Source organism: Ictidomys tridecemlineatus, unplaced genomic scaffold (genome assembly GCF_052094955.1).
Source record: "Ictidomys tridecemlineatus isolate mIctTri1 unplaced genomic scaffold, mIctTri1.hap1 Scaffold_616, whole genome shotgun sequence".
Taxonomy (NCBI): Eukaryota; Metazoa; Chordata; class Mammalia; order Rodentia; family Sciuridae; genus Ictidomys; species Ictidomys tridecemlineatus.
This window is the reverse complement of record NW_027524228.1, coordinates 33,993-60,235: the sequence shown is the minus strand read 5'-3', so window position 1 is coordinate 60,235 and position 26,243 is coordinate 33,993. Positions and strand designations below refer to the sequence as shown.

Here is a 26,243-nt window from a genome sequence, read left to right as displayed (position 1 = left end):
GCCAGGGGGCTGATGGGCGCTGTCAACAATGGGTTCATGCCTGTGGTCTCAGAGAGCGCCCGAAGTCAGCGTCCACCAGCTTGGGTTCCTGTCACAGCCGGTCCTACCAGATGGCCTCCCTGCCAGACCTCCATCCGGAGCCTCCCTGTCCAGGCACCAGGTGTCACTGCACACTCACCATTTTCTGGTGCCCAGCAGGCAAGCCTGGACTGGTGAGCTTTAGCCCCTGCATGGCAGGGCCACCCTGGATCCTGGGCACAAGCAAAGCCTGGAGTCCAACTGCAGGAATCTGAGAAGAAGCGCCTACTGCGGAGAAATAAATCCCATTCCAAGAGCAGAGGCCTGCCCCCTGCTGCTGGCTACGCTCAGGATTGGACAGCGCTAAGCACGGGGGCTTCTGATTGGAAAGGGAATCAGTCAGTCTCTGCTCGCCACAGCTGGAGCCCAGCAAGCCTTCTTTTTGAGTGACAGGGGGGGTGATATCTGCTCCAGGAAGAGGAAACAACAATGGCAGGGTTTGGGTGCAACTTTTCTCTTTTTTTTTTTTTTCCCCTTTTGAGGTCTCGGCATTGAGTCAGAGTCAGGGTGACCAGAATTCTAAGTTCTGTTGGGTTTTGATGTTAGGAAATTGAAGTCATTTCTTGACAGTTTCATCACCTGGGCCCCCTCCTACAATAAGACCACCAAGAGCGTCTTCGGGTGCTTACTTGTCCTTTGTTCATCTGTGCAAAATTCTCCAAGCAGAATTGGCCTTTCCTCCCTTGGGAACTGCCCAGTGGTGGAGGCTCTCGACTGGGCCTGGCAGGCGCCCTGGAGGAGGCTCCAACCAGGTTGGCAGCATTAGAGCTGATTTTCCTCCAGCTGAGTTGAATCTGTATCTCCAGCCCATGTTGAGGCTGGAGGCAGAGTAAGGAGATCAGCACAGAAGAGACCCGGAGACCTGGTAAACCCCAGCTGCACCCAGACTCCCTCGCTCTCTGGACACTGGGGGTTGAATTCACAAGACTCGAACTCTGAGTCTCTTCCCCAGCCCTAGTTTGAATTTTATTTAGAGACAGGGTCTCACTGAGTTGCTTAGCACCTTGCTTTTGCTGAGGCTGCCTTTGAATTCCCCGTCATCCTGCCTTAGCCTCCGAGGCTGCTGCAATGACAGGCGTGTGCCACGTTTTTTTTTTTTTTCTTTCTTTTTGTGAGAAATACCTGCGGTGGACACAGGATAACAGCCTTGCACAGATCAAGGCCACCCTGGGTGCTCTCCCTGGTTCCTGCCAGTTCCCTGGATTCCAGGCAATGGAATCCTGCCTCCTCCTAAAACCAGAGACACCCTTCCCAGGTGTACATCCTTAGTATCAGCTGAAGACTCTGCACAAGAAAAAAGAAAAAAAAAAGACAGACCCTACCTGCTTGTCTTCATGCAAACAAAGTCAATATGTTTCCAAAGAGAACTCTGGTCTTGTTCCCCCAACTCAGTGATGCAAAAAGTCACATAATACAGAGAAGTCTTCTCATTAAGAGGGGCTCAAGGGTCTCTCTCTTTAAGGAAAAACAATTTGCGTTTGACTCGGAGTCCAGGAAAGCCAATTCCATGTTTTCCTAATTTGGTAAATAGCTCCATAGCCTCCAATGAACCCTGCTCCTCCCTGCCTTAGTTAACCATGGAAGCCTCAAGGTTACCTGCCCCTAGGACCCCTGCACCTGCAGATGAATGCGGGTTGGGGGTCCTTTCTTCTCCCTGCAGCACCCTGAACCTCCACGTTCCCACAGGCTTCAACACCTTTGGCAGCATCCAAAGGGGGAGCGGTTTAGAACATTCTGGAATGTACCTAAAGACATTTCCATATCTAGCTTTGATGCTATCAATTTGGTCCCATGGTCCTTTTCAGTACTTTTAAATCTTTTTCTATTTTATTGGTTCTTCGTAGTTATACATGACCATAGAGTCCATTGTGGTAAACTTATCCAAACATAAAGTATACCTTATTCTCCTTAGGACCTCATTCTTGTGGGTGGGCATGATGGATGGATTCAGTTAGGTATTTTCATATATTTAAATAGAAACACTGTGGTCACTTCATGCTACTGTCTTTTCTGTTCTTAACTCTCCTCCCTTCCTATTGCTCCCCTTTGTCTCCTCTACAGAACTACTCTTCTTGACTCCCACCTTCCTTGTGATATAGATTTGGTTTTGGGGGATTGTCTTATTTTACTTTAGCATGATATTCTAAAGATCTATTCATTTACTGGCCAATGTTATGAAGTCATCCTTTTTAAAAGCTGAGTACTATTCCACCATGTATATATACAACAATTTCTTTATCTATTCATCTGTTGATGGGCATTTAAGCTGGTTCTGTAGCTTAGCTATTGTGAGTTGTGCTGTCATATACGTTGATGTGCCTGTGTCCATATAGTATGCAGATTTTATCCTCTTTATGCTGAGCAGTGGGATAACTGAGTCCAACGGTGGTTCCAGTCCTAGTTTCTTGAGGAATCTCCAACCTGCTTTCCAGAGAGGTTACACCAACGTACAGTTTCTCCAAAAAGGTGTGGGCATTCACTGTCCCCCAAATCCTCACCAATTTATTGTTACTGTGTTCTTGATAATTGTCATTCTCACTGGAGTGAAAGAGAAGCTCAGTGCAGATTTAATTTGCATTTCCCTAAGTGCTAGATCCATTGCCTTTTCAGTATTTTTTAAAATATTATTTCTAGTTGGACTCGGACCAATAACTTTATTCTATCCATATATTTTTCTGTGGTGCTGAGGATGGAACCCAGGGCCTGCACGTGCTAGGCAAGCACTTTACGGCTGAGCCCCAGCCTCAGCCCCCATTTTCAGTATTTTATTACTTTTGCTTCTCAGAAACAGCAGCCCAGGTATTTGGGGGACCAGTTTTACTGCATTTATGAAATGGGAACATTTCTCTTGAAGGAAGGCTGAGAAGGTCAAGCCACATGCCCAGGATTCCAGGGATGAGCAGTACACGGTTGTCTTTCCCAGGATGAGAAGATTATGTGGGTAAGAAGAAGGAAAGAGCTGGGGACACCTTGGGACCAGAACCACTTCTTCCCCCATGAGAGAAATGATTAATTATTATTGCTGTTACTTTTCTTCACCAAAATGTGATTTATCCCTAAACTCCCAGTTCCACTAAATTTAGGTCCCTGGATGAAGCTCAGATTTGTCTTGAGAGGCAAAGAAAAGTGAATAACCAACCCAGTGGTTCCAATAACCAACAAGATAGACCTTGGGCTTTTTGGGGGCAAAATACTGGGTTTTACCCAATAATTAACAATCCAAAAGCACCCAACACCCAATTAATGAAGGACAGAGAATAAGATGGGTGGGTGTGGGGCCTGTGGGTGGCCAGCTGCAGAAGCTTGCCTCTGGGTGCATTCCTTGCACCTAGGAGGTTTTTCAACACCAATGAGAAAAACAAAGTGGTGAGAAAACTGGCAAAACCCTCTGCTATATTATAGCCAGAAAAATTCATAAGCACGTTAAAAGCATCTTAATGTTTACCCTCAGTCAAATGTGCCTCAATCCGAATGAAACCATTTGAAAAGAGCTGTCAACATGAAAAGTTTCTGAAATCTGCTGGTTTGTGGATCACTGCAAATCCATATGAGTCCATGGCTAAATACATAAGTAAAAATAGAAATCTAATAATTAACATTCTCTTAAGACTTCCATCCTGAAAACACTGCCCTATGTGCTTTGATAACTAAATGATCATTTAATCATTCCTCTAGCAACACTTGAGGTCCATGAAGAACTGTGGAACACGTCTGGTTGAAATAGAAATGCTGGGATACCAAGAAGAAAGTTACTCTGAACCTCAAAGGAAAAGATTCATAAATCACCAGAATGCAGGAATGCCCACAAAATATTTGAAATTAAAAACAAGGGACTGGGGTTTTGGCTCAGTGACAGAGCACCTGTCCAGCACCTGTGAGGCACTGGGTTCAATCCTCAGTACCACATTAAATAGAAATATATAAAATAAAGGTATACTGTCCAACTAAAAACTATTTTTAAAAATAGAAATCAGATTTATAAAAAAAAAAAGCAACTCTCTGCAATGCAGCATTTCTCCCAGACCAGCTTCCTGGACCCCCAAATACTAGCATGATGTGAGCAAGCTTAGAAAAATGGGTGAGAAATTACAGAAGTCTGATCTGGCCCCATCTCCAGTCCAGCTCCACTTAAATGTTCCTCTCTAAATAGCAACTCCTCAGACCACGTATTCGCTGTCTCTCTCTTTAGGGCTTTCTCACATTTTTTCCTTTCTTTCTTCTTTTGGTGCTGGGGATTGAGCCTGGGACCTCCTGAATGCAGGGCAAGAACGCTACTGACCTCGCTGCATTCCCGGGATCCTCACGTTCTTTCCTGAATGTGGATCTATTTTCTAAATAGGTCTGTCCATGTGCCTGACAAATGAAGTTCTTTTCTGCCATAAAAACTAAAGAACCTACTTTTTCTTAGCTGATGTCTCTCTCTCTCCCTGGAATCTCTTCCCATCACATAACCTCTCACAGCCAGAGTCAGACTTGAGCTCTGGAATTGTGTGGGATTTTTATTGTTTGGGCTTTGATATCACATACATCACTGGAGGGAGGTAACCAGCAGCTATGCAATTTTTTTAATAAGCAAAGACAAGGTTTGGTAGCACATGTTGTTAAGGCCAGGCATTTGGGAGGCTGCTGCAGGAGGATCTCAAGTCTGAGGCCACAATTGGCCTGTTAGCAAGACCCTGACTCAGAATAAAATATTCAAAGTTCTGATATTGGGTGAGTCTTCATGAACAATGAAGGGTCAGAGTTTCTGTTTCAACAGTCTCCTTTTAGGATGCTGTGTGTAGGTGTGTGACTCTTACCTTCTAACAGGACCTAAAGCTGTTGCTGGTGTCCACCTGTATTAATAAATAGATCAAATGAAGTGAGTAAATAAGTAAAGCAATAAATGATCTTACACTGTAGCTGGTTGTGATCCCAGGGATATTGAGGTTAGGTTGTGTTTCTTGGCTCTTGTGTTCTTGCAGGAGAGGATTTTAGATAATACACAAAATGTAATCAAAGTACAGCAAAGCTCATTGGCCCAGAAATCACTCTCAAGAAATAGAGAGGAAAACAGTGAGGCTTCTCTGACATCTCTAGGCCTCATACCCCTTTGATTCTGAAGTTTATGGTAGATGCTGTAGGTGATTCCAGAATTTTGCCCATGGATCATTTCCTACTCTTAACTGGCAATAGGATGACATCGTATTTGTAGGTTCCTACTCCACATGGTCTTGTCCAGAGACACCAAAGGAAAACCCGAGTGTGTGTGTGTGTGTGTGTGTGTGTGTGTGTGTCTGTGTTTGTGAATTTTACTAAGGCTCAAGGCTCAACTTCCAGGGCAGCTGGGGTTACATGCATGTGCCATCGCAACCCTGGTAGTAATTCGCCTTTTTTTTTTCTTTACTTGTAGTGGACAGAGTAACTTATTTTATATATTTATTTTTATGTAGTGCTGAGGATTGAACCCAGTGCCTCACATGTGCTAGGCAGGTGCTCTAACCCTGACGCCAGACCCAGGGAATAAATTCTTGACGTTCATATTTCAAATTGGCTCAGGATAATATCTCAGTTTGCAAACGTGTATAATGTCCCCATTTTGTGAGTCAAAGGTAGAGGGCACAATGACAGAAAATGTCTATCCTTATCCTTGGAAGAGGAACATCAACTGTGGATTCACCTGCAACTTAGTATTTGAGTATTTCCCCAATATTACAAATATAAGCAAAAGAGACATGACCTAAAGGCTCTGAGGAAGGGGAACTAAGTATTTCAAATTGTGAGGCATCAGATTGAGAAATACAATGCAAAGGTAGCTTTGTATGGAGAATAGTGTCCCTCACATTTAACTGTAGGATCAGGATCACGAAAGATATATAAGAAAACAAACCATTTATTGGGTACATTTAAAAAAGATGATCATGGGTAGGACTTGGTCAGAAGTCATAATTATCACACCCCACCCACACACCCACACACATTACTTCCCTTTTACCTCTTCCTCTCTTTAGCAGTCAAGTCAACATCTACTCCTCAAGGTGCATCCTTGCATGAAGAGAAAGGACTGAGCCACAGTACCCTGGGGATCACATAGGGCACATCTTTGCCTAGCTTATGGCAGAAACTAGCAAATGAATGGCAGAGTTCAGGAACATCTCTGTCTCCTTTCTCTTACAAACAAATAACTAGAGATTTCAATTATAAATTGATGGATGAAGTGAAATTGGGAGTATTAGGTCAATTATTTGGAACGCTGAAAATGTAAATGTTCAGCAGCCTTAATGTCTTATTTTTTTATCTTTGTTTTTACTTTTAATGCCATTGATTGAGCCCAGGGGCATTCAACCTCTCAGCAACATTCTTGATCTTTTTTTGTAATTTAGTTAGATACAGGGTTTCACTGAATTGTTGAGTCCTTTCCTAATTGTTGAGGCTGGCTTTGTATCAGCCTCCAGAAACACTGGAATTACAGTCATGCACCACCACACCTGGCTAATGTGTTATTTCATTATTTGCACAAGAGCAGTTTTTAATGTAACATAACTTACTGAATGCTCTCAAATTATTGCACTTTGTGAAAAATTCAAAAAGATAACTGATTACCTTTATATTAACAAACTTAAAGAATATGCTTTTCTTATGCCGTGGCTTCTTTTCACTTGATAAAATCAGGTTTGGACATAGTTTTCTAGTTTCTTTATTCTCTTTTTTTAGGGGGGTATACTAGGAATAGGTCCCAGTATCACTCAACCACAAAGCCACTGCCCCAGTCATGTTTAATTTTTTTTTTTTAGAAACAGGATCTCACTGAGTTGTATAGGTCCCTATTAATTTGCTGAGTCTGTCTTTGAACTCGTGAATTTCCTGCCTCAGCCTCCCAAGCCATTGGGATTGCAGGTATGTGCCCCCACTCCCAGTTTCTTCATTCTTTTGTAGTTGTTGCTTTCTTTTGTTACATAAATTCAAGTTGAATAACAGTATGTTTAACAATACAGATATAGAGAAAAGCCAGTGGTATAGATAAGCAATTGAACATATCCACCAGAAAGTATATTATATAGTCACCATGGTGTATTACTCAGCCATCAATACAAACTCCTCTAATGGTCAGCAAAATAGATGAAATTGGATGATGTCATGCTAAGTGAAGAAATACACAATGGTGTCACATCTCATATGTTAACTAATATAATATAATGTGCAAGTACAATAGTGATTTATATGGCTAAGAAGTGTGTGGGGGGCATCAAGGGCAGAAGAGGGTGTTTGGATATTATGAATACATGTATCTGCATATATATAAACATCAGACAGAATCCCATAATATGTGCAATTGCTATGTGATGATAAAACCCATCTTCTCTCATAATTATCAAATTCTGCAGTAAGAACACAATCCTGCTGTATTTTGGAATTTTCAGTATATGATGCAATTTTATGGATGATGCTCTCTGATTACAACCCAGCTCTTCCTACACATCCATTCTATTTTCTACCAGGCTCTGAACATAGAGTATACAATGTATTTCTGCATCTGAATCATCTCACTTATCCTAAAGTCCTCCAGCTTTTCTGTGTTATTGGAGAATATTCTTTTGTTTCTGGAGTTTGGACCCAGGGTTGCCTTACCAGTTAGAGAGATGCACCATCATTTTCTTATTCAGTTTTAAGAAAGAATGTTACCAAACTACTAAGGCTAGGCTTCACATTTTGGCAACACTGCCATATACATCATCCTTAGTTTAAAGTTGAGTAAAAAGTGAGGTGTGGAGACACATTTCTTTTGTCATGCTAGGGACTCCATAGGCTGAGGGATGAGAATCACTATCTTGGAGCCAGCCTCGCATCTTGATGACACCCACTGCACCTTAAAAGACCTTGTCTCAAAATAATGGTAGAAAAACTGAAAAGGTTATATATGTATGTTATATATGTTATCATTGTAAACACAATGATAAATCTCTCTTTTGCTATTATCTGTAATATACCATAGGTTCTTCTTCCTGAGTTACTCTTTGGAAATTTAGGTTGTGGATAATATAGTGGTTAACATGGGAGGGTAGATATTCCTAAAGATGAATTTTATTTCCTTCATTTGTTAAAGTGGTTAATGTCAGATGTCAATTTGAGTGCATTGTGGTACCCAGAGAATTGGTGTGGACAATCTCTGCAGGTGTCTGTGAGTGTGCTTCCAGAAGGCTGAGTCAGAAAGCCTGGGGAATACCTGTAATAAACATATATATTGGTGTTCAATAGGTTTGATTTGGAAAAAATCAAGAGAAACAGTCACTCACTTATGCTCCAAGCTTCTTGAAGTCCTCTTTAAGGACTTGCACCATTGGCTCTACCTGGGTCTTTTTAAAAAAATTTTATTTGTTTCAGTTATCCATGACAGTAGAATGCATTTATATACTTTGATATATCATACATAGATGGGACATAATTTCTCATTTTTCTGAGTATACATATTGTAGAATCACATGGGTCACACAGTCACATACATACATACATAAATCAATAATGTCTGTTTCATTCTCTTTCTTATTCCCACATCCCCTGCCTTCCCCTCTTTTCACTTTCCTCTACCTAATGTAAGTTAATGCGATTCTTTTTTCTTTTGTATTACAATTCTTAATACACATATATACCACAATTTTTGTATCTTTTTTATGTAACATATGTTGACACCCAATTCATTCTTCATACATGTATTTTGGATGTATGACACATTTCATAATCTTTGCCAATTCCCGTCCCCCTTCTTTTTCCTCCCACCCCTCTGCCCTAACTAGAATTCTTCTATTCCTTCTATGCTCCCCCTTCCTACTCCATTATGAGTCAGCCCCCTTATGTCAAGGAAATATTCGGCATTTTTTTTTTATTTTAGAGGGGGGGCATTGGCTAATTTCACTAATCATTATCTTCTCGAACTCCATCCATTTACATTCAAATGCCACAATTTTATTCTTGTATTGCTGAGTAAAATTTCATTGTGTATATATGCCATATTCTTTTATCCATTCATCCACTGAAGGGCATCTATGTTGGCTCCATAGTTTAGCTATTGTGAATTCTGGTGTCATAAACATAGATGTGGCTGTGTCCCTGTAGTATGATGTTTTTAAATCTTTGTGATTAGACTGAGGAGAGGGATAGGTGCGTCAAATGGAGGTTCCATTCCCATATTTCTAAAGAATCTCCATACTACTTCTTAAATTGGCTGCATCAATTTGCAGTCCCACCAGAAGTGTATGAGTGTACCTTTTACCCACATCCTCACCAACACTTATTGTTGTTTCTATTCATATTTGCTGCCCTTCTGACTGGAGTGAGATGATATCTTAGAGTAGTTTTGATTTGCATTTCTCTGATTCCTAGAGATGATAAGCATTTTTTCATATATTTATTGATTGTATATCCTCTCCTGAGAAGTATATGTTCAGGTCCTTAGCCCACTTGTTGACCAGGTTATTTGTTTTTTCATCTACCAGGATCATTTTAGTCCTCTATCTCTGACCACAGCTGCTTCATTTGCTTCCTCATATTGTGAAGCTTCCAACTTCTTGGACCAAGCTGTTACCAGTTTCCCAGTGTTGCTATCCTGCAGGCAAACATTTGGTGAATATTCCTCTCATGATTATGTGAGTAAACATAATAGGCTCCCTTCTGTATACACATGTACATTTTGTGTGTATTCTATTTTTCTGAAGAATCTTAAATATACAGGCATATTCTCAAGGTCTAGGTCATATTGCATCTCTAGTTATATTTTTTTGAAAAAAACCTTTTATAGTTTTTTAAATGTCTATTCAATTTTATACTCCTGGCAAGGATGTCCAAATGTTTTCTTTTCTGCATATCCTCTGCAGTATGTGTTTCCTACCAACATTTTGAGGATTAAGCCCACAAGTCTGTGGTTATATCTCATTGTGATATAACCTGAAAGCATCAAAATTCCAGAAGAAAATGAGAATTATTTTGTCATTGGTGTTGGCAATGGTTTTAGATAAAATATACAAAGACTGGGCAAGAAACAAAGCTGAGACTATATAAAGATAAAAATGCTACTATACAGCAAAGGAATCAATCAATGAAATGTAAAAGTAGACTGGGTTAAAGAAAAACGTTTCTAGCCCCATGTCTGAAAAAGCTCAACATCCAAAATATAAGAAACTTACAAAACTCACCAAAATTTAATATAAACCCCTCATAACCTAATTTAAATATGGTAAAATACTTAGATTCTGCCCTAAATATTAAACAAGTGTGTAAAGACATATGAAAGTTACTCAAGATCACGTATTAGGCTACATAAAATGATAATTTAGCTTTTCTGCCTTATTTGTCTCACAGGATTATGGGTGCACACTCTCCATTCTTCATGAGGCATCTTGAGATCAATTAGAAAAATGTCAGGTTCTCATTTTCCCACATTATGTTTCCTCATTATTCCATCTTAATTGCTAAGAAAATCTCGAGTCTGGAAAACAACAAAATATAAATAAATTGCTAGATAATGATAAACTTTGAAAATTACTTCAGAAATCAATAAATACATTAGTAGACCCAGATGTGAAGAAATATAAAACAGACCTACAAATCAACATTTAACTTTACAACTGCTCATAATAATACTTGCAGTTATGCTGTTATGGGAGCACATGCCACTAGTCTTCAATACCTTGAGGCCACAGCAGGAGGAGGATTTAGGCTAAGGAATTTGAAGTCAAAGTGGCAAAAACCTAGCTTTAGAAATTGACCAACCAAAAAAAATCAAACCGTAATCACATTTTTAAAAAGGAGCCTTCACGGGTGATTTCTATGAAACATGTAATAAGGAATCAGTAACCATAATTCATGATCACGTCTAAATGTAGAAGAAGAAAACTGACTAATTCTGTAAGACCAGAATTACCAGATAACAAAGCATAAGAATAGAAATTGCAGACCATTTTCCTATAGATGTTGACGCAGATATTCAAAACCCCTAGCTAACTAAGAAAAACAACAAAAAGTATTATCGGACTTCATGACCAAGAGGGACATTGTCATATGGTAAGTTTCCAAAAAATCATTTTGATAGAGAAAAGCTTTTGGCAAATCACTTACCAAATTACTGTAAAACATATGGCCAATTACAACCAGGAAAAATTATTTTTAAATCCACTTAAGGGAAGCTATGACATGTTTTCATACTTAATGGTGCGAACTGAAGTATTTATCAATTTATTTTTAGAAAAAGAAAAAATGTATGCTTTTCTAACGTCTAAATATTGTTTGAGAATATTAAATGGGATTTTATACATCAAAAATCAAATAGCATATGCAGATGATACTATTATTTCTATAATGTTTCTAAGCAATATCCATGAACTAATGAAACATAAGAATTAGTTCAATAATGTCATGGGTTAAATGGTAAACATTAAATCATTTAAATTATATACAGTACCAATGAGCAATGTTAAAATCGAGGCACAATCAATTCAAAAATATAGGGAAAACAATCTAAATGAAAGTATTAACAAAATAACGGTTCACTGCAACATAAAAAATTAAGGTGAAAGTACAATGAAAAAAAAGATCATGAAAAAAAAAATGGGAAAACTGTTAATATTCAATGATTAAAAGTTTGATTTGGGTTTTAAGGGTTGATAGTCTTTCTCCAGATTAGCGCATGGGGTGGGGCCAGGCTTCCTCCTCTGGTCTGGCCTGGTGCAGTGCCGGGCTTCTTTCTCTGATCTGATATGTATTGTATATATGTGAGTTAAGTTATTAATTGTGTTATTGAGCTCTATAGTTTATTTAACTTTTGTTTGGAAGATCTATCCAGTGGTGAGAGAGGGGTGTTAAAGTCACCCCAGATGACATTGTGGTCAATTTGACTCTTGAACTTGAGAAGAGTTTGTTTGAACATAGGTGCCCCATTGTTTGGGGAATATACATTTATGATTGTTATGTCTTGTTGGTGTATGGTTCTCTTGAGCTGTATGAGATGTTCTTCTTTATCTATTTTAATTAACTTTGGCTTGAAGTCTACTTTATTTAATATAAGTATGGAGACCCCTGCTTGCTTTCAAGGTTCATGTGAGGGGTATGTTTTTTTTCCAATCTTTCACCTTCAGTCTGACTTTTCCCGAGTCTCCTGGAGACAGAATATGGATGGATTTTTTTAAAACCCAGGCTAATAGCCTCTGTCTTTTGATTGGTGTGTTTAAGCCAGTAACATTTAAGGTTACTATTGAGGCATGGTTTGTATTTTTAGCCATTCTTGTTTATTTTTGCTACTTGACTTGAAGTGTTAATTATTCTTTAATTTTTAATTGGTATCTACATATAGGACCCAGCATTTTAATTGAATATGTTTAGTGATCAAATCTGTGCGATTTCTACCTTCTAAAATATCATTTTGATGTTTGAAACCTGTGAACTCTTTTTAAAATGTCTACACTCTAATAATTACTTGTCCGATTCAAACTGTGGGCTATAAAACCTAAGAGTTACTTTTTCCTCTTAACGGCTTTTTGGCACTCCTTGCCATCTGTCTCTTAAAACAGATATAAAAAGCTTTTCTCATTTGTGATTCTTTGTGATCAACTTTTTCAGCTTCAATATATGAGTGCAAACATACAGGATTTGTGAAATATGAAAAATCACTAGAAAAAGACAGTCTCCCATGGTAAATCCAGAAAAAAGAATATAAATTTAAAAACTGTAAACTATAATCCCAGTGCTTTGTAAGGCTAAGACAGGAGGATGATGCATTCAAATCCAGCAACAGCAAGACCCTGAGCAACTTGGTGAGATGCTGTCTCTAAATAAAACACAAAATAGTAGTGGAGATGTGGCTCACTGGTTGAGTTCCCATGAGTTTAATCACTGGTACCCCCCCCCCAAATATATTAGGGTTTACGTTTAATCACTAGGTCTTAGTTATTTTTTGGTGAGATCTATATATAAATTGCATATGTCAATACTTATGAATTTATTTTATGTAAGTCAAATATAAATATTTTTATAGTATAAGCTTAAATTAATGTATATTAGCATGTTAAGAATAACTTAAAAATGCCTTTAGGTGAGGCTGAATGCCTGCAATTCCATCGGCTCAGTAGTCAGAAGATTACAAGGCCAAAGCTCAGTAACTTAGCAAGATTTTCTCCCAATATAAAAATGTCTGGTGAGATAGTTTAATGACTAAATGCCCTGGGCTCAATCTGAAGTACAAAGGAAAGGAGAAGGGTTTTAAAATTGCCTTATCTCAACAACAAAAAGACATGTGAAATTTAAAACCAAAAACTGCATTCTATCACTCTTTTGTGACACACAAAATCTGCTTCAATTCATTTTAAACATTTGAATCTTACACAATCTAAGTTTTCTAACACTCAATAAATGACATATTTTAATCACATGTGTCTCCAGGCCATTAGATGAATTTAAGATCAGTGTAGCTTAGGAAAATGCAGTCATACAAACTGGAGTGTGCAGGTGCCATGAATTTGCAGTAATAGTCAAGAACTCATGGATGGGTTGTTTATTGCCTTGAACCTGTTGGAAAATTGTTTACTGAGGGTAAATTTCTGTACAGTATTGGAAAGAACTTAGACCCTTTCCTGATAGTATGCTTCAAAGAAAGGGACACAATTTCATGCAATAATGAGAATTAATCTTCATACAGTTAGTGGCCAAGAGAAAGCACAGTATGGTCATTATGCTAGCTCCAGTTTTGAACCACAATCATCACTAAGTGATGTGCATCAAGTATACATGATTAAAATTGTGTAAATGTACCATGGTAGTGTTGTGAAGAAATATTTATAGTAATTTCTCTGCTGAGGTTCCATTGTTGTTAGGAAGCATCCTGGAGAATGGGAATGATTCATAGATGACTGAAATCCTGAGCTATGTACTTTCCCAGCTGTGCACATTATGCCTGGCACAACATAGTCCAGGAGATCATGAGACATAACACAAGCTCTCTGACATCAAGGAGGTAATCAGAGACACCCCTCAAACAAGGGTCTATGGAGTGATACTTCCAGCTTGGTCCACAGATGCCCTATTTTACTGGGAACTCATGTCCTTTATGCACTTGAGAAATCAAGCTTCTTCCTGGAGTGGGCATTCTGTGTGGAAGGATATGTAAATCACAGGGAATCTAACACAGATTTCTGAAATAGGTTACATTTGAAGAATTCACATATGGTAAGAAGAAGGAAAGGCCAAGTGAGGAGATGAGAAAAAACAGATCACGCATGAAAAAGAAATTTTCAAAAAAACATCAGAAGTTTTGTTTGTTAGAGCTGATAGTAAAAACTCCCTCTAGTATCTGGATCCAGAAAGGAGTCGTGTTAGATATGGTGCTCTCACAAAAGTCAGGGGAGGCTGTGTAACACATGCACCATCATCTGTGTTGCAACCATCTAGTGAGGACTGCTCAGGCAGTGGACACGAGCTGGTGGTCAGGACAGAAGTAGAGAGAATTACAGGAGAAGAACACCCCACTGTAAGTTAGGGTTATCTGGACCCTCTGGTTGGCACATTCCAGGGTGAAAGTGAGAGTAAGAAACATCTCTTCTCCCATATGCAATCTGAGCACCATCCTGTTCATAACAGGAGAGGAAATAGGATCTGTCACCCCTAACAACACATGTGCAAACTTACAGCTTGGGGTTGTCCTCATTACCCAGCTCAGCTTCACCTCTACTCTCAACTCTCCCCATGTCCTCTTAGTATTCACTAACAGACAAAAGGGAGATGGAAAATTGAGACTGGTCTTGCTTCAAGCAAGTGAGCTTTAGACTGATGACAGCTTTGGCAGAAACCTTACTTGTGACTCTTTGTGTGCTGGGAATCTATAAATAGCAGTAGGGAGAAATTACTGACACCTAAGAGAGGGCAACACCATTACACAGCACCTCTCCTGCAAAACACACACACCAGTAACATGATGAGCAAACCCTGGGCAATACTTGACTGAATAGCAGCTCTTTGTGAGAAGTAGATATAAGAACCATGGGTTGCTTTTGTAAATTGTCAGGTTTGAAAATACAGCTCAGGGTTAACACTTACATCTATATATTTATCTTACTATTATTTTAAATTTCTCCTGAAAAAAGCATCTAGAAGAGAAATTGTTCTTTAAAGTCAAGAAAGAAGAAGCCCCAGAGGTGCTTCTCTGTGGGGACAAGTGCATGGAGTACAGCATACAGGGCATAGGTTAAGGGCGTCTGAGTGGCAGGCCACCCCCTATGGTAGGCGTGTGAGTGGCAAAATGCTTACCCCATTGGCACAGCTCTGGGCACCAGGCCATGTGTTGCAGTCCCATTCCTTGATAGTTCACCACAAGGACAGCTAGCAGACATTGCATTGGTGGCTGTCTATATTTTGCTTAGGCACTGCCTGAGTACATATACATGGTAACTGCACAATAAAATCAGGCCTGCTTACTGCTTGGTCTCTGGAGGACTTGATTAGAGACCCCACAGCCACACTCTTCTCTACTTTGTTCTGTGGACCTCCTCAGAGATAAGAAAGCCCATTCACTTCTCTGAAGACCCCAAGCTCTACTTACTGGGAAACCCACATGATCCTGCAGGAGGGTCCATTTTCCCTGACTGATATTGTGATAGAAGAGTCAAGTTCTGCTTTCAGTTTTCCTTCTTTATCTTATTCTGTGTGTCTTAGGGTCACATTTATCTGTGCATGCTAATAACATGAAAAATTGAATTGTGGAAAAAAATCTGAAAGTGACCAGGGCAGGATGGATTTCAAGTGTCCTGAATGTTCATCTAAGCAAAATTGAATTTACATATTTCCATTATTAGATATTACAAAAGGTTTTTAGTGATTAAAACAGAATGGAATAATACATAAAAATATTTTTTCAAATTCTTGTGAATTATATTCACAAGCCTATAATTTGGCACCATGAATTGGAACTTACCAGCACATTTATTTGATTTTCTAAAATATTTAATGTATTTCTTTCTGATCACGGTCCCTTGTTTGACACTTACCAACTGAAAATTCTTAACCATGTGAGATTCCATTCTATAAAATGAGGTTTTGAACATAGAACCTCATTTCCCTCTAAAGATTTCAAAATGTACAATTACTCAAACCATAATTGTTCTGAGTTATGAAGATGACCAAAGCAAGATTATCAATCACAATATTAAAACTTATTAATTTCCTTATATTAAGTATACAAATTAGTAGTGTTTAAAATCTCTACATGATATACCATATGTAAGTTATCTCCCAATGAAGTTCTTAAATTGAAAAAAGGAAGAAGTAAAACTGACATTCCCTATAAGAAAAACTGACTCATTTTAGCAGGATCTCAAAGAAACAAACACCTTTAGAAGACAATATCCCCATTACACCATGCAGAACATGGTCCTCTGGGCTCCAATAGTTCTAATAAGCCCAGAGGACCAAGTTTGGTATGGTGCAATGAGGATATTGTCTTCTAAAAATGTTTGCTTCTTTGAAAAGCAAAGAAGCTACTGGAAAATCTCACTAGTAGATTGAATCTCCTCCTCCATTGCCCTTTTTAGAATCCACACTAACTCTGCTTCTGACAACAAGAGGTACTTTGTTACCTGAAAAAGCTGAGCAGAGCACAAACACTTGTAAGTTTTATGGAAAGAATGTGTTAAAGTTCTGTCTCTGCAGATTTGTAATTTTAATGTCTGTAGAAAAGCAAAAAGTTCCCACAGGAGAACAAGGAACTGTGGCTCCCCCAGTGGGACTTGTCATCTCTCTCAATTTTATTGTCTTCTCTGATGGATAACAGCAATCCAAAAGATCTGGGCTTAAAACACTTAAAGTTTCCTGGACACATCTGGAAAAAGATCTTGATTGAGATCATTTTCTCATGTTGATAAGGAAACTTAAATTACTCTAATTCTGGTCCTAAAATCAAATTATTCTAAACCCTGTCCCACAACTCATAATGCCTCTACTTTGATGTGGGAGACTCCTGGGACCCCCATAATTTCCCTGAAGCCCTAAAGTGTGTGATGGGCTTCTCTTTCCTAGTTTGCACATTGAGCACACCTTTTTGTGATTAGTGATGGTTTGGTAAGTCATCCTTTCCAAAGTGAGAGTCCTGTGGCTCAAGCTCTAAGTGAAATATTAAAATTAAAAAAAGAAGAGGAAGAGCTGTAGGTCACATGTTGTAGAAATCACAGGCAGATGGAATCTAGTCAGAGTCGAGGCAGAGTCCGAGCTGGAGTCCACTCTAAGAAACCTACAGGATCAACTCCACCTTCTCTGAGAGAAAACCATGTAAAAAGTAGGTTCAGTCTCCTGGGTACTGTATATAAATATACATAAAAGCATTAAAGTGCTATATTAAAAAAGAATCCTTGTTATCTGGAGTCAAAAGAAAGGACAGTCATTTCAAGCAGACCCACTTATGTTCCAGTTGTAGAAATCAGAAGATAGTTCTTGAACACTGCCATTTTCAAAATGTGAAGGGTTAGTACAGGCATGATAATGAATGAAACATTCGTTTTTTCTAGAGGTAATTGCAAACTTGGACTAAATGGAAATATATAAAATGAAAACTAATATCCGCAGACACAAATTCCACATGGATGGGATGGGGGAGGTTGGAAAACTGAAGAAGAAAGTCACAATAATTGTCAAAGCATGAGACCTCCAAAGCCACATGAGAGGGAAACATAAAACAGGAAAAGGGTGCAAGTCATTGAACAAGTATTTCAGCATATGAACAGTTAGGAAAGACACTTCAAGGGAGGAGGAAAAGTATCCCCTCATGCAGCCCCCATCCTAGACCATCCACATGAAAGTTTTGTGCCTTTTTGTGAATTGGACTCTGCCTTACTCCCTGGTATAGCCCATTAATCACCAACGTGCCACCTGGAATATTGTCCCTCACACTCACCTCCTGGGAGGCTTCTGGAAATAGCCTTGGCAGAGGGTTGGCCAGTACTCCCAACTTTGTGGAGCCAAGAAGAGATCTTTGGAAAGGTGGAGAATTGCAGACCACACCTTTGTTGTAATGTGGACATGCTGCGTAATTAGGTGTTGTTGAGTCCAATCTCTTTGTAGCCATGATTTTTCATAGAGAGGAAAATAATTTCATCTCTAATTGTGAGGATTAGGACAAAACATACTGAACAAGTGGGTTTTAACCAGTTCAAGAAGGCTCTCTGGGGAGCTGGGCATGGTGGTATTTGCCTGTAATCTCAGTAGCTTAAAAGGCTGAGGAAGGAGGGTCATTAGTTCAGAGCCAGCCTAATTGAAAAACATCTACTAAGCAGATCAGTGAGATCCTGTCTCTACATAAAATAAGGTTAGGGATGTGGATCAGGTGTTGAGTGCCCCCGAGTTCAATCTTCATCATCGTACCCCTCCCAAAAAAGAAGAATTTCTGAGAAGTGAGTCTCAGGCTTTGGATAAATAACAGCTTTCTTGAAGGTTCTAAAGTGTAGAACTAGTATATAATAAGTGTTATGGGCCAAGCTCTGGGGTGGATGTGCATGCATTTGAATCCAGGCATTTATATATATATATTATAGATTTGATGTTGATCTACTGATGTAATATTTTCTACCCAAGGCAAGTACGTGTTTTAGTTAAAGTCTGAAATAGTAGATATATAATTTAATAATCTGCAGCTACATATAGAAAAATAACAGTCATCAGAAAATCATGTATGTGAAACTAGATCATTTCATGCCTCTTCAGAACATGTAGATCTATAAGGCAAGATAGTAAGAGAAACAATAAAACTGAAACATTCATGAACTTGGATGCCATTTAAAAATTTGAGGTGAATGTTGGTCTACAATCTGACTTCCATAACAAGACCCCTACAGCACAAAAATTAAAAATCAAGAATAAATAAGGGGGATAAATTCAAAGTAAAAATATGCTTCTCAGCAAAAGAAACAATAATGTGAATAAAGAACCTACAGATTTTATACAAATCTTTACCACACGTAATTCAGAAAAAGCACTAATGTCTAGGGTATATAAAGAACTAAAAATTACCACAAACAACGGTAACAAAAACCAATTAACAAATGAACTCTATAACTGAACAGACACTTCACAGATGAAATATAAACCATTAACAAATATATGAAGAAACATTCCACCCATCTAGCAATTAGAAAAATGTAAATCAAAATTACTTTAAGATTTTATCTAACTTCAGTCAGAATGGCAATCATGAGTAATACAGGCAACAATAAATGTTGGTGAGAATGTGGGGGAAAAGGAACACTCACACATTGCTCATGAGATTGACTCCAAATTTGTGCAAGCATCATGGAAAGCAGTATGGAGACGCCTTGAAAAACCAGAATGGAAACATCATTTGACCCAGCTATCCCTCTCTTTGGACTATACCCAAAGGACTTAAAAACAGCATACTACAGGGAAACAGCTGCACCAATGTCTATAGCAGCACAATTCACAATAGATAATAAAGAGAACCAACCTATGTTTCCTTCAACAGATGAATGGATAAATAAAATGTAATATGTATATATATATATAAAATTTCCCCCAGCAATGGAGTATTACTTAGCTTTAAAGATGAATGAAACTGTGCCATCTGGTGATAAAAGGATAGAGCTGAACAATACCATGCTAAGTGAAATAAGCCCCCCTCCTCCCCCCCCACACACACAAACACAAAGACCAAATATTCTCTCCCATAAGTGTATGCTAATTCAAAATGAGGGTGGGGATGAATACTGATTTAGATTAAGTAGAGAGGAGTTCAGTAAGGAAAGGGAATATAGGGATAGAAATGATAGTAGGATGAAACAGACATTACATATAATACATAATATATAGAGATGCTAAAGCACTCAACAAGGGAGGGGAAGAGAATAGAAATTCAGTGGATTAGAATTTCTATGTCCCTCCTCATATCTTATAGCTTCAAGAGCCCATGACACCACAGAGAGAGAAACACAATTTTTATTGAAATAAACCTTTGACTCTCATCTACAAGTCCTGTTCAAAAAGTAAAAACACAATATTCTCTTCATATGTGAACCTTTTGGGTCACATATGAAGAGAATATTGGTCAATGGTTATATATAAATACACCACCAGATAAGGTCCACACCATGAACACCTCAAGAATGGAATGTTAACTAAAATGAGTTTTACTTCATGTATAATATGTCAAAATTTGCTCTACTATCATGAATACATAAAAAGAGTAAGAAATTTTAAAAATGACAAGGGAAAATTTGTATACCGAGAAGGTTTGTAAGTTAAAAACTCTTCAATGAATGGTAATGTCATTAAGGTTAAATAAAAGTATAAAAGAGTACCTTGAGCCCATACAAAACAACAATGGTAAATAGAGTTGCCCAAGTCAGTCTGCGCAACTAGGTATAATCACAAAATTTTAGGTTTACAACTCTTTTCTATTTGTTTTACAAAGCAGCACAAGAATAATACTTACAAGTTGAGCAGAGAGGAAGCATTACATAGCAGAGTTATGAATACTATGAATAGTGCTGTGGGTACTCAAAGAAAGCATTCTCAGTTTCCTCCCCCATGCAATAAAAAATCATGCAGTTGAAAGACACATTAGTTACTGATTAGGTAACACATACACGTGTTTGTGACATTAAGTATATGGGCAGCTGCTCGACTTTGCAAGTCAGATCCAATAGATAAAAAAGACACTCTCTTCACACAGGACAGTGTTTCCTTGAGTAATACTATGAAAGCAAGAGAGAAAGCAAAAGAGAAAGACAAAGGCAACTGTATTGCCAGACTAGGAAAACCCAACCACTGAACCTATGCACTGGGGAGTCCCAAAGAGCTTTTCAGGGTCCTGACTGGGAAGTGCTGGGCAGAGCATCCTTTCCACAGGTGAGAGTGTGAAGTCTTGTTCTAACTTGTATTGAAAGTGAGGCCGAATAAATACAAGTTAGAACAAAGAAAACTTCATTCTAACATCGTGCATGACCTGGTGATCTCCTGAAGAACACCAAATCCTCCCAAGAACAGGTCAGATCCTAGAGGAGAGAGTGATAGCCTTAAGAGGACTAAATAAATTGGGATTTTAATGAGTGAGCCACCGAGCCAGATGCATTGAGAAATCAGGATTCTTTATCTGTTTCATCAAGGATTGCAGACATCATTCAATCACGAAAATGGAAGATCTTTAGTATTTTCCTTAGACCTCTAGGACTGAATCTTCCCTCCTGGCCTTAAAAACAGTTTAAACTCTCATATGTAAAATGAAGCCAGTTTTCTGCATAAAATAATCTAGAGATAAGCATGAAACCTAGATATTTACCCTTTGGAATAAAGAATGGTGTGAATATTATTCTCCTAGAACTTATCATTATATTTCAATATTTATTTTCCCAAATAAAGTTAAATGAAACGTTGGTAGGTGGTGTTTTGTTGACCCAAAAGGTTCACATATGAAGAGAATATTGTGTTTTTACTTTTTGAACAGGACTTGTAGATGAGAGTCAAAGGTTTATTTCAATAAAAATTGTGTTTCTCTCTCTGTGGTGTCATGGGCTCTTGAAGCTATAAGATATGAGGAGGGACATGGTTAGTTAATAGTATCTTATGATTACTGGGTTGCAGAGGGTTCTGCTAGACCATGACACATGCTATCTATCATATAATCCAATAAGTATAACAAACAGTATATAGTAAATTATTAAGTAGAACCAAAGGGTCTACAAAATCAAAATAAATAATGAAATAAAAAATGTGGGGGCATAAATGCTCCTACAGTATGTCTTTATCTTTTTTTACAGTAATCATTTTACATGATTCTAGTTAAATTTTCTACTGAGTATCCAAAACTAAAAAGGTGGTCGCAATTTGTGATGTTTTTCTTACACTAGAGGTGAGTATAGTCACCTCAGTGATGAACGTCATAGAATTCATGAGGAACTGCATGGTTTCTTCAGTTTAAGAGTCAGGATGGGCTTATGGACCATGTGTATTCCCCAGGAAACATTAAGACTATTTCCCCCTTCAGCAATCCTCCTTTATTGCCTGAATATGCACGTTGGCTCCTAGTGTCTTGGGTCTTTCTCCTCTCCCTGATTGGGAACTTGTATAACTCTCTGGAGTTATAGATTCATTAGGGAGTGCTGGTACTCTCTAACGTGAAATATTAAACTCATAATTCAAACTAAGGATATCTGGGAATTATTTTAGTATCCCTAGGTCCTTCCTATAACTCTCTTAATTTTCCCATAATTACAAACAAGAGAATATATAATTTACATAAATAATATTATCCAAATAATACTTGATTAAATATATAAAATAATTAATGGAGAGGTTATAGCATTATTTACCTAACAGAATGTTTTACAATTGCATCGATCCATTAGCAAAATGAACAGTGGGAGATGTGTGATCTAATAACATCATTAAATGCATGACAAGGTTAATATTAAGAAATTCACACTTTATTTAGCAACAAATTGCATCTGTAATGAAATATAAGTAAAAAGCCTTGTAAAACTTGCATGGTGGACCATGCTTTGACCCCAGGGATGTGAGAAGCTTTGCAAGTTCAAAGTCAGGCTCCATAACTTAGTGAGGACCTATGCAACTTAGCAAACCCAATCTCTAAATAAAATAAAAAAAAATCTAAGGATGTGGTTTACTGATTAAGTGTCCCTAAGTTCAAGGGGCTCTGAAAATTTTAAATTTCATATAAATCTTAAGAGACTTCTGAAATGATTAACTCTGAGTATTATTATTTCTCCAGTTGTGAAAAATGAGAATGTTTAGTAATTGTTGATTTATACTAAAATTATATCCTTTTAGGGATGCACAATTCTATACTTGTATTTCCTTATTTCTATAACATCAGCTAAAGATGTTAAGTAAAATTTCAACAAATGTCCAAAGCGATTATCCATTTTCTACATTTAAATGATTTTTTCCCTCCTAAATCCCAAATACTTCAAGGGATGGGTTATAGATAAGAAACTTACTACAATCTTTATATTTGTCAAGGTGTTTTTCTAAATATTTTGCTGTTATCTAAGGTACACACTTTGAACAGATGCTACTCCACATTTGCTACAGATATGAGGTCAGAAATAGAAAATGTCTGAAATTTGAATAGAGTCTTGGACACATTCTATGCTATAAATCCTGCAGTGTTTAAAAAAAGTTTGATCCATTGCCAAAAGCTTTGCAAAAATTTTTCTGCATGTCCTCTCACTCCTATGAATTCTGAGGTGCTGAGTAGGGTGTGAACAACTATTGGAGCCTCTGTTACCTATTTTACATTTATATAATTTCTGTGCTATCATATCTCTGGAATGAAATAGTGTTGAACTACTGTAAAATAGGGTTGATTCATCCTTAAAGACACTGATGCAATGTTTTCATTGTAAAACTTCTCTCCAGTATAAAATCTATAATGTTTAGTAAGATGTGATCTTCAATGTTAAAAGCTTTGCCATTCGTAACATTTATAGGACTTCTCTCTAATATGGGTTCTCTGGTGTCGAGTAAGTAATATTGTTTGATTAAAACTTTTGCCACATTCTTTACATTTGTAGGGCTTCTCTCCAGTGTGGATGCCCTGGTGCTTAGTAAGTGATGATTTTTGACGGAAACTCTTCCCACACTCTTTACAGTTGTAGGGCTTCTCTCCATTGTGGATTCGCTGGTGATAAGTAATTGATGATATGTGATTAAAACTCTTGCCACACACTGTACATTTGTAGGGCTTCTCTCCAGTGTGGATTCTCAGGTGCTGAGTAAGTAATATTTTTTGATTAAAACTTTTGCCACATTCTTTACATTCGTAGGGCTTGTCTCCAGTGTGGATTCGCTGGTGCTGAGTAAGTGATGATTTTTGACTGAAACTCTTGCCACACTCTTTACACTTGTAGGGCTTCACTCCATTGTGGATTCGCTGGTGATAAGTAATTGATGATATGTGATTAAAACTCTTGCCACACACTGTACATTTGTAGGGCTTCTCTCCAGTGTGGATTCTCAGGTGATGAGTAAGTAATATTTTTTGATTAAAACTTTTGCCACATTCTTTACATTAGTAGGGCTTCTCTCCAGTGTGGATTCGCTGGTGCTGAGTAAGTGATGATTTTTGACCGAAACTCTTGCCACACTCTTTACACTTGTAGGGCTTCTCTCTAGTGTGGGTTCGCTGGTGATAAGTAATTGATGATACGTAATTAAAACTCTTGCCACACACTGTGCATTTGTAGGGCTTCTCTCCAGTGTGGATTCGCTGGTGCCGAGTAAGTGATGATTTTTGACTGAAACTCTTGCCACACAATTTACATTTGTAGGGCTTCTCTCCACTATGAATTCTGTTGTGGTAATAGAAATGTGAGTTTGTATTAAAACTTTTTCCACACAATTTACATTTGTAGGGATTCTCTCCATTATGGATACTTTTGTGCCAATTATGCTCTGAGATGCTATTAAAAGCTTTGCCACATTCTTTACAGTTGTAGGGCTTCTCTCTAGTGTGAATTCGCTGATGCTGAGTAAGTGATGATATTTGATTAAAACTCATGCCACACATTTTACATTTGTAGGGCTTTTCTCCAGTATGAATCCTGTTGTGGCAATCAAGATTTGAGTTTGTATTAAAACTCTTGCCACACACTTCACATTTGTAGGGCTTCTCTCCAGTATGAATCCTGTTGTGGCAATCAAGATGTGAATTTGTATTAAAACTTTTGCCACATACTTTACATTTGAAGGGCTTCTCTCCAGTATGAATTCTCTGGTAATTTTTAAGAATTGGTTTTGGACTGAAACCTTTGTAAAATTGTTTACATATGTAGGGCATCACTCCAGGGTGTGTCCACTGGTGACAAATAAGATTGGAGCTTTTATTAGAAGATTTGTCACATTCTTTGCATTTGCATGGCACATCTCCTGAATGAACACTGTGATGTTGAGTAAAGTTCTTGAGTGCATTGCATTCATCACATTGGTAGGTCTTCGCTGCAGAATAAATATTTTTAAGAGTTGAAAAATTGTTTAAGGCTTTCCCACACTTTTTACATTTACAGGTCTTTCCTTCAGTATAAATCCTCTGATACTTAACAAGTTGTAACTTTTCAATAAAAGTTTTTCCACCTTCTTTAAATTTGTACAATTTATCACTGTCATAGTATCTGCTGTGTTTAAAAAATATATCAAAGCATTTGCTTGCTCAATATTTTCTGTACTTATAGGGCTTTCTTTCTCTATAATTTTTCTTGTATTAAGCAAGCTCTGCACTGTGGTTAAGAGCCCTTTCACATATTTTACACTTGCAGGTTTTGCCTTGGCTATGAAAATTTTAATGAATACTAGTTTTTGATCACTGAATCAAGACTTTCCTACATTTTTCATCTTGGTAAATTTCCTTTAAAAAAGGACTAGGATTTCTCTATATTCATAATTTTTATCACCAAGGTAAATATACTGGTCATTACTCAGGATAGAGACATGGCTTAATGTGTTACTTATAGCATTATTTATATAGTGCACTTTCCAGAAATCTGTATCAGAATTGTCATTGAGCAATAGTGGGGAAGTAGAAACTTTTTTACAATTCTTAATATTGTCCATTTTGGCACAAGGAGAAATTAATCTTTTGCTTCAGAAAAATGGACATTTTATAAAGAAACTCCCCAAAGAATCACTTTTAGAAATATCTTTTCTGTGAAAATGATTGACTGGAATTTTAAATGAGTGCTACTTTTATAATTGGCCAAGTTAAAAACTGATGCATGGACTAGATTTCAAATTTTCCACATTGCCTTTCAATTCAAAAATGGCTGTGGATTTATTCTTAAAGACATATAAACTCGTCAAAATAATTGGAATACATTGAATTTTTGTTTCAGATATTAATTTTCTCTGGTGTCTTTTCACCATAAAATTTCTATCATAAATAGAAACTACTGATTGATTTTGTCTATTGTAATACGATTTTTTAACTTTACTCTCACCTATATTTTCCCATTGTTTTCTTGGATGTAAATAGTCAAAGTCACACTTTCCATATCTTCCTTCTCTCTCTTTTATTCCCTGCTCTGGTAAAATTTCTCGAGATTGATGAGAAGTCATGGCTGTAATAAATAAAAATAACAAACATGTTTACTTACTGTACTGGGCTGAGTATATTTTGCAGACCTAAGAAATTACAGCAA

At 37.7% G+C, this 26,243-nt stretch overlaps 1 protein-coding gene across 1 annotated transcript; it reads right to left on the bottom strand.

Annotated features, from left to right (window-relative positions):
* Nucleotides 1–163: 163 nt before the first annotated feature.
* LOC144374209 (uncharacterized) lies at nucleotides 164–24,889 on the bottom strand. The gene is given in 3 exon segments (XM_078037141.1): nucleotides 164–251; nucleotides 23,523–24,424; nucleotides 24,512–24,889. Coding segments are annotated over 3 exon segments (1,368 nt in total).
* Nucleotides 24,890–26,243: the final 1,354 nt, after the last annotated feature.